This window comes from Hipposideros armiger, unplaced genomic scaffold (assembly GCF_001890085.2).
Source record: "Hipposideros armiger isolate ML-2016 unplaced genomic scaffold, ASM189008v1 scaffold_712, whole genome shotgun sequence".
Classification (NCBI taxonomy): Eukaryota; Metazoa; Chordata; class Mammalia; order Chiroptera; family Hipposideridae; genus Hipposideros; species Hipposideros armiger.
In genome coordinates, this window is record NW_017732062.1 from 312744 (window position 1) to 326241 (window position 13498).

Consider the following 13498-nt stretch of genomic DNA (forward strand, 5'->3'; position numbering starts at 1 on the left):
AATACCAATCAAATGTACACTTTAAAAATCATTCATTGTAGATTATGTTGCTTTCGCCACAATTAAAAAAATCCCAAGTGCTGTTTGGACCAGAAATTGGAGGCCTTGGTCACACACTGGTCTGTACATTCAAGCAGACTCACAGTTATTTCCTAAGGAGAATTTTGGCCCCATTCACAAGAACTTTGCAAGAGGATTGGGTTGCCTTCCACTCAGGCATAAGCCCTTGTTATGCTCCTCAATTTCCACATGAACATGTGAACCCAACCTTTAATCAAGTGTTAGTTGTGGCATATTCTTTACTTGTAACTGAACTGCTGTAATTTAGGTGATATACAATGGTTACTATTTAAGATGTGATTTATGACAGGCTCGCTATAGAGCACTTTATTTTCATCCCAGGACATTTTTTGGTTTCCCGTATGAAATGTATCTGGGCCATCTTCCAACTGCCAATAACCACAACCCTTTTTCTTAGGGAGCCCATCTCTATTATAAAAATGTCTCAGAGCATCCGGGAGCTGGTAGTTGACTTTCTCACCTACAAGCTGTCTCAGAAAGGATACAGCTGGAGTCAGTTTAGTGATGTGGAAGAGAACACAGCTGAGGCCCCAGAAGGGACTGAATCAGAGATGGAGGCCCCCAGTGCCACCAATGGCAACCCATCCCAGCACCTGGTGGCTAGTCCTGCGGTGAATGGAGCCACTGGCCACAACAGCAACTTGGATGCCCGGGAGGTGATCCTCATGGCTGCGGTGAAGCAAGCAATGAAGGAGGCAGGGGATGAGTTTGAACTGAGGTACCGGCGGGCATTCAACGACCTGGCATCCCAGCTCCACATCACCCCAGGGACAGCATATCAGAGCTTTGAGCAGGTAGTGAATGAACTCTTCCGGGATGGGGTGAACTGGGGTCGCATTGTGGCCTTTTTCTCCTTCGGTGGGGCACTGTGCGTGGAATGCGTAGAAAAGGAGATGCAGGTATTGGTGAGTCGGATTGCAACTTGGATGGCCACTTACCTGAATGACCACCTAGAGCCTTGGATCCAGGAGAACGGCGGCTGGGACACTTTTGTGGACCTCTACGGGAACGATGCAGCAGCCGAGAGACGGAGGGGCCAGGAGCGCTTAAACCGCTGTGTCCTGATGAGCGTGACCATGGCTGCCGTGGTTCTGCTGGGCTTGCTCTTCGGTCGGCAATGACCAGACACTGACCACCCACTCCCTCCCATCCCATCCTGCCCCCACCACATCCCTCCTTCCAGCCCCCGTTGCCACCAGGAGAACCACTACGTGCAGCCCATGACCACCCATCCAGCACAGGGTTGGGCCTAGACATGGTCCCCCACAGTTAGTTTTCTAGAATCTATCATGCTTTTGTGAGAGCCGCCTTCCCCCACACCTCAGTTCTCCTGGCCTCATAACCCACAAATTTCCCCCAAAATCTGCCCCATCAAAGCTGGCAGGTGTGTGGGGGTTTGTGGCTGGGGGCTGGAGGGCCCTGCCTATTTAGTGGAACCCCCTTACTCCTTAGCCTCCCCGAGAATGCTTTCCTGCCAGGGAGCTGGAAACTTTTCTGACCCTTTTTCCCAGAAAGACTAGATTGCCTTCGTTTGGATGTTTGTGGCCTCAGAATTAATCATTTCTTATTCCTCTCCCCCACCCCCCAGGACCTGGGCTCCCCTCCCTTTCATCCCCACCCTACAATAGCCACTTAGGGGCCACTTCTGAGTAATTAGGGATTCAGGCTGCTTGGGATAAAGAAACTGGACCAGGACCCCCTCCCCACCTCTGGCCTGGCCAAAGTCCCCACTCCCAATCCCAGTGTCCTCTAGAGGCCTCTGGCTAGAGGCCAGCCCCACCCAGGAGGGAAGGGGCTGTAGCTGCAGGAAGCACCCCATACCAAAGCTAGGGTGGCCCCTACAGTTTACCACTACCCCAGTCCCCCCGCCCCCCTCCCCTGGCTCCCCTGACCATGACTGAGGGATCACCTGGACCTGAGACAGGTGCTCCAGAGCTGTTTATGGCCTCAGCTGCCTCACTTCCTGCAAGGAGATCAGCCTGTGGCATGCCTTGGGCTGCTGCCCATGGGGTCCAGGGGTTCAGGGGCCTTGGCCCAGAGGTGAAGGGGAGCTACAGGGAGCAGCTATGGGAGCCCTAGGGTCTTCCCTACCTCAGGCAGGAAGGGCAGGAAGGAGAGCCTGGTGCACAGGGTGGAGGTGGGGCTGGCTGGAGGGGCCAGTCCTGCCTGGCCAAACAGATGCGTGCCCCACCCCCGTTCAGCCTGGGCAGCCGGGCTGCCAGGTCAGAGTGGCCTGGCCAGGAGCCCTTCAGGCCTCACTCTCTCCTCTGCTCCACCCATGGCCTGTCTCATCCCTGGGGTTCTGGCCTAGCCTGGCCACCCCGGGCTCTCTGCTGTATATATTCAAGACTAGTTTCTATTCCTTGTGAAGATGATACACTATTTTTGTTAAGCGTGTCTGCATTTATGTGTGAGGAGCTGCTGGCTTGCTGTGCGTGTGCACGTGGAGAGCTGGTGCCCAGAGATTGAACAGCCTGATGCTCCCAACCCCCACCCCACACTTGTTCCAGCTCTTTGAAATAGTCTGTGTAAAGGTGAAAGTGCAGTTCAGTAATAAACAGTGTTGACTCTGAAAAAAAAATATGCAAAGGACTTGAATACTTAAAAGTTAAACATAGTATTACTATATGACTCATAAATTCCACTTTTAGGTATATACACCAAATAAGTGAGAACACTCAGATACTGTGTGTCATTGTTCATTGCAACATTATTCACAATAGCCAAAGGTGGAAAAACCCCATTTCCATCCATAGATGAAAGGATAAATAAACATGGTACATACATATAATGGAATATTATTCAGCTCTAAAAGAAATGAAGTTGATAAATCCTATAACATGGATAATTATTAGAAATATTATGCTGAGTGAAATAAGCCAGATGCAAAAGGATAACTATTATATGATTACACTTATAGGAAATATCTGGAAAGGAAAAAAATGTATAATCAGAACATAGATTAGAGGTTACCAGGGGCTGGGCAGAGGGGGGTAATCAGAATTATTGATTAATGGTTACATAATTTGTATTTGAGGTAAAGAAAAATTTTGGAATAGTGATGATAGATATGCTATATTCTGAATGTAATAAATGCCAATAAATTATACATTAAAGATGGGTGAAATGGGGCCGGCCGAGTGGCACAGGCGTGATGGTTAAGAACTCGCTTGGGATGCCAGAGGGCCCCGGTTCAGATCCCACATATGAGGGCCAGTGACACTGCCCTCTACAGCTAAGATGCTGAACAACAGCTCAACCTGGAGCTGGGCTGCATTGGGTCGCCGGCGACGGCATGGGCTGCAGCCCCTGTGGCAGTGGGTTGCCATGGGCTACCGTGTGTAGACAGCAGCCAGCGTGAGCGGCCAGCAGCCGCAGTGAGCGGCCGTCCAGAAGCTGGCGACTGATGTGCCTCTCCGGGAAGAGCGCAATGATGGTGCCAGCTTGGGCCAGTGAAGCAACGTCCTCCACAACCAGACTGAAAAACAAAAGGACAGCAACTTGTCTGTTCCCCTTCCCCCAATTTCCCAGCACTGTCCCATCCCCCCAATTCCCCAATAAAAATCTTTAAAAAAAAAATAAAAATGGGTAAAATGGCAAATTTTATGTTATATATACTTTAGCACAGTAAAAATAAAATGTGTAAAAACTTCTGCACACTTTTGTGTCACCCTTTTCCTACCAAGACTCCCTTCATCTTGATGTTTCCTTCCACTGGCCTGGTGTTCTTAAAGAGTTAGCTTTCTAACAAGTTGCGTTTATTAAGTAATAATCATTTACCTATTCTCACTAAGATTTGAAATTGCTCGATAGAGTTTCTGTAGAGCGTATGGGAGCAGTTACATTCCTCACTGAGTTCCTGTAATTTCAGCTAACAACACACTTCATTTTTTCATATACCTGCATGGCCTTTTTAATGGCAAATGGGCAATTGATTTCTACCTGAGCTTTTAAAATAATGAACTGATTTCTTCAAGTATTCCTAGGGATCCAGGGTTCTAAGGACCCAGGATTAGAAGCAACTGGTATATACAAGGAGCATTTGACTAGAAATCAGAAATGATGTGTTCAAATTTAAGCTCTGTCACAAACAATATGGGCTTACATATATTAAATATAATACTCAATTTGACTTACAATCCAAGACACAAACATATTCTGTACTAAACACACTATACAAAACGATTCATAAAAGCTAAAATAAAAGAATGTGCCAAGGTGTACCAGACAAAAGGAAACAATAAGAAATCAGGATTTAATACTTGATGTTAAATAAAGTATAAATTGAGTCCCAAAGCATTATACACGAGAAAGAACAGCACTCTTTAATGCTAAAAGTCACAATCACAATGTATAATATTTATAAATAACTGTGCACCCAAAAAACAGCAACCACAGGAGATGCAAGGGGGGAACTAATAGAAACATACTAATATTAGATTAATACTTCAATAAAACTATAGTGGATGAAGCAGAAAATCAATAAGGTGGATTATATGGATACATACCAAAGTACACTAATAAAAAATATGCGACTAAAGTCACATGGATTCTTCACTTATTAGTTTTGTAGCATTTGAAGATTTTAAAAACTGCTGATGTCATTACATAAGTCATGTTTCGTATGAAATTTAAAAATACAGGAGTTGTATTCCGTTAAATTGAAAGTTGTAAATATGGCGATCTCGGCATTTGGCTGTATGTACCTGGACAAGGGCTCTGGCAGGTGTTATATAAATGAGCCAACGATGGCCTATGCACCTTGGCTCTATATTTACTTCTTCACTGTAGGCAAATATCGTTAGCGCACAAACCCGTCAGCACCAAACTTCAATTTTTATATATCTGATTTTTAAAAATATGGCACCAATAATCAGAATTTTAGCCATTTTGAGCTTTCCCATTTTTCATACCTCCATAAAACTGCACCCCACCTCTGCTATATATTGATAAGCTAAAACTAGGCAGCTGTAAAGGACTCCAAGCCACTACTGCTGCCCTTGAGAGTTTTCTGACCCAGAGACCTCCCACCATGCTGCTGACACATACGTCTCCTCTCTGATTACCCTCCCTTAGAAGTTGCCTCGCCCTTTCCCCTTCTGGAGGTAGACCCGCCCTTGCCTCTGGAGGTAGCCCCGCCCTTGCCTCTGGAGGTAGACCCGCCCTTGCCTCTGGAGGGTCTCATGCAGTGAGTTACTTCCCCTTGAATGCAATCTATCAAATTGCTGCCCAAATAAATCACTACAAGGTGGAAAAGGGGTTGTTACAAAATATGGATTGCCCTTGACCTGTGGTGATGTAAAGTGCCCTAGTAGATCACGGCTTGGGCCAACGCTTCCCCAAGTATGGTTCCTATATTTTTTGAAGTTTTAGTGGAGGCTATTATGTCCCACTCAGAAAACCCTTCAAAACTGAAGCCCAGCTAGTGGAAGTACTGCCTGTTGAGAGCTCGCGGATGTCAGCCCTTTGGGAGAATTGTCCTTGATTGAAGAGAAGAGAACCGTGGTTGGGGCTTTTTTCCATAGGCAGATTGCATCCCAATGACTCGTTGAGGGAGGGATATAAAATCTTGATTCCAACTCCTCCATTTAGGACTCATTTGAAGAGCCTTTCTGGATTCAGAGCTTTACATGGGGTCAGCTAAGACCTTTTTTGTGATTGAAGAACAGCCCACCCTCTGTTTGAGACTGCCTCATTCTCTTTCACCACAGGTATTACTCCTAAACTTCCTGGAAACCAATCTCCCTTTTTTTTTTTAAAAGATTTTTATTGGGGGATGGGAACAGTGCTGGGGAATTGGGGGAAGGGGAACAGACAAGTTGCTGTCCTTTTGTCCTCATTCTAGTTGTGGAGGACGTTGCTTCACTGGCCCAAGTTGGCACCATCATTGTGCTCTTCCCGGGCGAGGCACATCAGTCGCCAGCTTCTGGACGGCCGCTCACAGCGGCTGCTGGCCGCTCACACTGGCTGCTGGCCGCTCACGCTGGCTGCTGGCTACACACGGTAGCCCATGGCAACGCATTGCCACAGGGGCTGCAGCCTACGCCGTCGCCGGCGACTCAGGGCAGCCCAGCTCCAGGTTGAGCTGTTGTTCAGCATCTTAGCTGTAGAGGGCAGTGTCACTGGCCTTCATATGTGGGATCTGAACCGGGGCCCTCTGGCATCCCAAGCCAGTTCCCAACCATCGAGCCACTCGGCCGGCCCCCAATCTCCCTTTCAATCACGCTCTCTGACATCGAACACACACTGTTAGTTAAGATAATGCTGAGTGATATACAGGTAAGTACTGTATTTTTAATTTAATTGTATTATTTATCACTGCTTTTACAGTTATAGTTTAGTTATAACAGTATTGTTCATTGGGTAAGAGCCCAGATCCTGAAGTCAGGCTGCCTGCATTCAAACCCAGCTTCACTACTTAATATATGATTACTTTAGACAAACTGCTTAAACTTATGAGCCTGCTTCATTATCTTTAAAATTAAAATTATAATACTACCTACAGCAAACAATTCTTTGATTATGAAATCAGTGTGTTATGGTGCTTAGAACAGTATCTAACATATAAGGTCAATATAAATGTTTATTAAATGAAACAAAATAATGTTACCCAGTAATGTATGTATGAACTTATCAGATAAAAAGGGTAACGTTTTCTAAGTCAGATATTTAAGTAATGGATGTGGACAGTATTTAATTAAAGAACACTATGACCGGGATACAATTCAAGGGCATTATTTATATTAGACGTGTAATTTCTGGAATCATAATTGGTGTTAGTTAAATGTGAATGCTAACTTTTACGTTTTAAATGTTCATTCTGTTAGTCATTAGACCTCTAGAGAAGAGCACTGTGTGTGGTATACTGTAGGTATCTCAATAGTAAGATCATGTCCAGTGTCTCCATCAGCTATTGCTAAATACACTGAAAACCAAATCCACCTTAAAACTGTGACTTAGAACAACACAACCCGACACTAACCCATATGTGTGTGTTAAGTGGGGTTTAGATAATTGAAGTTGGGCTTTTTGTGTCGTATCTAAGACTCCACACAAATATAAAACTTTACTATCACCAGCTCTGTGAGCTAGACAACTTTTAATCTTACAGAATGGGCTAGTTTCATATTTTTCTAGTATAAGGAAAATGATGAACGTGTTTATATATATATATATATATATATATATAAATTCATCCTCTTTTGATTTATCCTCTTTTGGCTAGGCACAACAACTCATAACTGTTTGTTGCTGTTTATTCTTCCTGAATTGTAGCTAAAATTGATGTCTTTCCTATAGCAACTGGGCAGGTGCTGGGACCCCTGTCTACTCCTTGATAGAAGTAGACAGAGTCATTATTGAGTTACATTAATCTTTTTATCACATGTAAATAGTTTACCACAAATTCTATCACAAGAAAAACTGATAGGAGGGAAAAGGTAAATTGAGATTCATCTTGTACCCAAATACTTAATTCCCGGTACATTAGCAAACTTGCCACACGTGACATTGGTTTATTTGTGAGGATTGAGTTTTGAGAATGCTAAGCTCATATATAAGAAATTCTATATACATATATAGCATATAATTATTATAGTTATATATACATATATATTCTCTGTATGTAGAATTTTATGTACATATATAATACTACATATAATGTAACTATATATATATATATCCATATACATACATGTTTAAGCAGTTAATGATTGTTAAATAATGGGTGGATTACTTTCTAGCCATTGTTAGTTCCTTATATATGATTTATATTTACAAAGCTCTCCATTCTTTCTCAACCCCAAAGACTCACCCGCCAAAATAGTGGGTGGGGGGGGTGAGATCTTACTAGTACCATCTACCTTTTTTCCTTCTTCAGGAAATTCTCATTATTAATTTATCCCTGTTATATCTGTCACCATGTGGAAACCAGTTGTTCCAGGTCATCCTTCATTCTCTGAACTCTACAATTCTCCTCCATTTCCAAATCCTAAAACCTTACCACACCATTTTCTGGAAATTTTAATCTATCATCAGAAAAATCACTTATATCCCCTGTATCAACTTCTCTAATGTCTGCTGTACCCTCTTGCCCTACCTGAAACCTGGCTCTCCCCCGTGAGTCAGCGCTTCCCCGGGCCAGGCTTTTCATGTGATGGCTCTGTTTTCTCCTGTTCTTTCCCTCTCTCCTAAGAATCTTAGCTTTGAATCTTAGACCATCAAACAAAATCACCTATCAAAATTAACTGTCAACTCTACATCGGTCCTCCTTCCTTTGAGGTTTTTTGTTAGTTCCAGCTGCAACACTACACTTGTTATAATTCTTGGAGACTTCAATATCCTGTCTGTAACTATCACCAATCATCTTGCTCTTTCCTCAACCTCAGCCACTCACTCCTGGTTTCATACCCTAGATTGAGTCTTTCTCAATAACTGCAGTTCCTGCCATGATCCTAATGTCAAGTATCTCATTCTCTTACTATCACCCTCTAGTATCCCAGTTCCAGAAATTCTTCAAATCTCTTCCCTCCTGATGCCCTCATTTCACATCATCAATTTCCCAGTCTGTAATCACAATAACTGTTGCATATACACTTATCTTTCTGGCTTGCCTCTCTGCCCCCAACTTACTTGATGTACTTGTAAATGGTGAGTTCATCCAAGCCTGCCTCTCTGTTCAGATGAATGTGGCTGGAGAAAAGCATATAATCAATTCATCATGAAAAATTAATTGATTCTCAAATTATTTTTTTCAGCCTGTACACATTTCCTAAATTTAGGATTAAAAATTTAGTGACCTATACATTATGTCTATTTGTATATCTAATAGGGACCTCAAAATGTAACATATGTCAAACCGAACTCCTCTCTATCTCTAAACCAACTCCTCCTATGGTCTTATGTCATTAGTGGCAATTCTACTATTCTCTTTTTCCTTAGCTAATCTGTCAGCAAGTCCTGATCACTGTTTTCAAAATACATCTAGACTCACCCTCTTGTTACCACCCCGTCTACTTTTACCATCCTCATCTGACCTACCATCTTGTGACTCACCTGTGTTATCCCAGTAGCCTCCTAAGTGCTCTGCTTTCTCTGTTTTCCTCCAAACTGCATTCTATTAACAGCAATCAGAGGGAAATTTTAAAAACTTAAGTCAAATTAGATCTCTTCTCTGCTCTATGCCCTCCCATGACTTCCCATTTTATTCTGAGTACACTCCAAAATGACCTCCAAATTCCCACACCATTAACCCAGTGGTTAGTAACATCTAATAATGTGTGTTGCTGCCTGATATAAAGCACATGAAGGCCTTTCAGATAATTTCCATGAAAGTTTATTAAATACTGTTGGCATCTGAGCATGGGTTTTACATATTTTATAAAATTTTCCTTTCTATTGTATCTAATGACCAATTTTCCACCCAACTGAGCTCAGGTTTGACTTATACAGATTTTTAACTACAATTTATGGCATAAAGCCAGGTGGGTCTCCTGGTTAGTAAGTGAAGCTGCTGATTTTAGTGTAAAACACAGTGCTACCGCTCTTGTTATGCAAAGATGCATGGATACATTGCCCTTCAGAAAAATCTCTATAATCTAAAATTTAGACCTGCCTATACCTGTGGAAACTTTTTTATGAATAGAACAGAAGTTGAACCTATTAAAACAATTTATAACAGCGTGGGTTTATGAAATGCAACCCAAAGCACAGTGCAGCATTTCTTTTATGTTATTTTATGCAATTTGCTTAGCTTCAGGAATGCAGGCAAATATTGTAACACGTACTAATATCTTATTAGAGGTTATAGAATATCAAGGGTTTACAAGAGGTAGATTGGTAGATGTATGCATAGATAAGTGGAGAAAAAAGGGACATATATAAATATATATATAAATATATAAATTGTGAGTGAGTGGTAACCTTTTTTGGGGAGATGTTTTCCTTTAGTAAAATTTACTATAGTAAAATTGCCTACAGTAAATGGAAATCTAGATCTCTAGCGGTGACATCCAGCTTTCCCTGTTCTCACTTTCAGCTTATCTTTGTCCTTATTTCACTAAGAATAGAGAGGTGAATCAGAGTCAGATTGTCTGGTCCTTCTATTACTTTGACCAGCCTAATACTAATATCTGCATTCACATGATTTCCCTTCTCCATTATATCAAAAAACAAAGAAGAAAACAAAATTCTACGCTCTTATGGCCAGGCCTCCACTAATTCACTGAGTCCCATACCTATTCAACTATATGGAGATTTAGCAAAAGTGCTCAGAGAGAAATTTGTAGCAATGCACATCTACAATAACCTAACTTTATACCTTGAAGAACTAGAAAATTAAGCACAAACTAAGCCCAAAGTTAATAGAAATAAGGACATAATAAAGACTACAGTGGAGATTAACAAAATACAGAATATTAAGCGATAGAGAGAATCAACAAAACCAGAAGTTGATTCTTTGAAAAGATCAACAAAGTCACCAACTAAACTAAGAGCAAAAAAGAGAAGACTAATATTACTAAAATCAGAGATTAAAGTGGGGGCATTACTACTGACCTTGCAGAAATAAAAAGGATTTTAAGAGAGTACTATTAACAATTGTATGCCCCCAAGTAGAAAAACCTAGATGAAATGGACACATTCCTAGAAACACAAAATCTACCAAGACTAAGTCATAAAGAAATAGAAAATCTGAATAGACCTATAACTAGTAAGGGCTAAATCAGTAATGAAAAACTTCCCAAGAAAGAAAAGCCCAGCACCAGATGGTTTTCCTGATGAATTCTACCAAACATTTAAAGAAGAATTAATGCCAATCCTTCTCAAACTCTTCCAAAAAATAGAAGAGGGAACACTTCCAAACTCATTTTAGAAAATCTGGATAGACCCTATAACAATAATAAAGATTGAATCAGTAAATAAAAACTTCTAACAAGGAAAAACCCAGGACCAGATGTGTTCATCAGAGGACTGTACCACACATTCAAAGAATTGACACGAATCCTTGTAAAACTTTTCCAAAATTAGAAGTCTATGGAATATTTTATGACGCCAGTCTTCATATGGCCCTGATATCAAAGACAGACAAAAATGTACCAAGGAAATAAAACCACAGACCAATATCCTCACTGAATATAAATACAAGAAAGTCCTGGAAAAATAAAAACAAAAATCCCTACCAAACTGAATCCAACAGTCTATTAAAATGAATATGCACCATGACCAACAGGAATTTATCCCAATAATGTAAGACTGGTTAAACAAATAAAAATCAATCAATGTAATATGCTACATTAGTGTAATGAAAGGAAAAAAAGAACCTATGATGTTCTAGATTGATGCAGAAAACTTACTTGACAAAATCCAACACTTTTCTTGATAAAAAGCACTCCACAAACTAGAACTGGAACTTCATCAACATGTTATAGTGCATTTATGAAAAAACCTACAGCTAACATCATATTTAATGATGAAGGGCTGAAAACTTCTCTAAGACCAAGAACAAGACAAGGAAGTTCACTTTACCATTTCTATTCAATATTATACTGGGAGTTCTAGCTAGAGCAATTATGAAAGATGAGATAAAGGCATCCAAATTGGAAAGGAAGAAGGAAAACTATTTCTATTCACAGATGAGATCTTTTATATAGAAAATCCTAAAGAATTCACCAAAAAAACACTGTTAGAGATAATAAATTAATTAACCAAAGTTGCAGGATTTAAGATTAGCATGTAAAAACTCGGTTGATTTCTGTATGTCAAAAATTAACTCTCTGAAATGAAAGGTAACAAAATTCCATTTACAATAGCATCCAAAAGTATAAAATACTTAGAAATAAATTTCGCCGAGGAGGTGCATGACATATACTGTAAACTACAAAAAATTGCCAAATGAAATTAAACAAGACCTAAATAAATGGAAAGATATCCTGTATTCATGGATTAAAAACTTAATATTGTTAAGATAGCAGTTCTCCCCAAGGTTATTTTTAGAGTCTTTGTAATGCCTAAAAAATCCTAATAATATTTTTTCCAGAAATGGAAAATCAGATCCTAAAATTCATACAGAATTCGTAACAGATCTTGACCATATATATATATATATATATATATATATATCATTGGCATATATATTATTATTAGTGAGACATAAAAGACATTTTACAACATCTCTTATTTTCAATTTTACGATTTTATTTTTTGGAATTTATGAACATTGAACTACAATTTCACAGGTTAACAAGAACATATTTTTACTATTTAAAAGTATAATTAACACTAATGAAATCTTATGGCCAATTCGGTGGGAAACTTTGGTTTTCCTTTTAGTTATGGCAAATAGTGACGGGCACAAACATGCCACTGGATTTTAACTTAAATGAACTTACTCATCTTGACATCATCATATCCTGCTTTTTAATTGAAGTATTATAAGCAAACGTGGTATAAAAAGAATGGATAGCTTTACCTATATCTTGTTTCCAAAGATTACATAAATGTCAAAATATGTTTTAGTTGATAAAATAACATTTGTAAAGTTAAATATTTTCTAAACTTGATTGTTTTGAGATGCATGGTTTACTTGAATCACCTCTTGCTGTTTTGTGTTCCAAAAATGTTTTAATGAACTAAACTGTTATTGTAGTATAATTAAAAAGAAGAGGTGAATTTTCATAAACTATATACTTAATCAGATTTGTACTTGTGACCTTTGAAATATGAAGTCAGCTACATTAATCTTTCATAACTGCAAGGGAATTCCTGGACTTCAAATTAGCAACATAACGTCTCTTATTTTGCTATGAATGATCAAGAATCAAGTAAATTGTTGATAAAAGTGGAAAGAGTAGTTTTAGAGTCAAATGGGTCTTACAAATCTATACCAAGATTTCAGGGCATGGATAATTTAATCACAGACATGATATTTTATGTTGTATTATTTTTTAGAAAATATGTTTCTTTAACTGTATGGTATCTCACAAAACCATGATGCATGACAAATGTAGAGCTTATGAAGACAAATTGGAAGATAAAAGCCTTACCGTATTTCCCCATGTATAAGATGCACCCTTTTATGAAAAATTTGAGGTCTAAAAACTGGATGTGTCTTATACAGTGGTTGTAGATTTTCTTTACTTGCATTTCCCACTTTTTTCGCACTTGTTTTGCACTCATGCAACCACTGTATAAGATGCACCCAGTTTTTAGATCCCAAATTTTTCGAAAAAGGGTGTGTCTTATACATGGGAAATATGGTATGTATAGTCTAATTAACCATGTACTCTTTTATTGATAATTACTGAAAATTTCTGTCATTACTATAACTTACAGAATTTGTTACCTTCTGCAAGTGTTTTAGTCTTGCTGTCTCAATTTTCCTAATTATAAAATGGGAATAATTACAGCACTTTACTCATAG

The 13498-nt window shown here is 39.7% G+C and overlaps 1 protein-coding gene across 2 annotated transcripts; it reads left to right on the forward strand.

The window, feature by feature from the left end:
* The first annotated feature begins 488 nt into the window (after window positions 1–488).
* Window positions 489–1202, forward strand: LOC109373362 (bcl-2-like protein 1). Of its 2 annotated transcripts, XM_019627125.1 has the most exons (2): window positions 501–875; window positions 1053–1202. In XM_019627125.1, exons 1-2 carry the CDS (start codon window positions 501–503, stop codon window positions 1200–1202), a joined length of 525 nt encoding a protein of 174 aa, XP_019482670.1. The 2 variants fall into 2 exon arrangements, with proteins under 2 accessions (XP_019482671.1, XP_019482670.1); XM_019627126.1 differs by having other exon boundaries at window positions 489–1202.
* The last annotated feature ends 12296 nt before the right edge of the window (window positions 1203–13498 follow it).

What these genes read in the sequence shown, in the direction of transcription:
- LOC109373362 (XM_019627126.1), top strand. Translation starts at nt 501, where the DNA reads ATGTCTCAGAGCATCCGGGAGCTGGTAGTTGACTTTCTCACCTACAAG.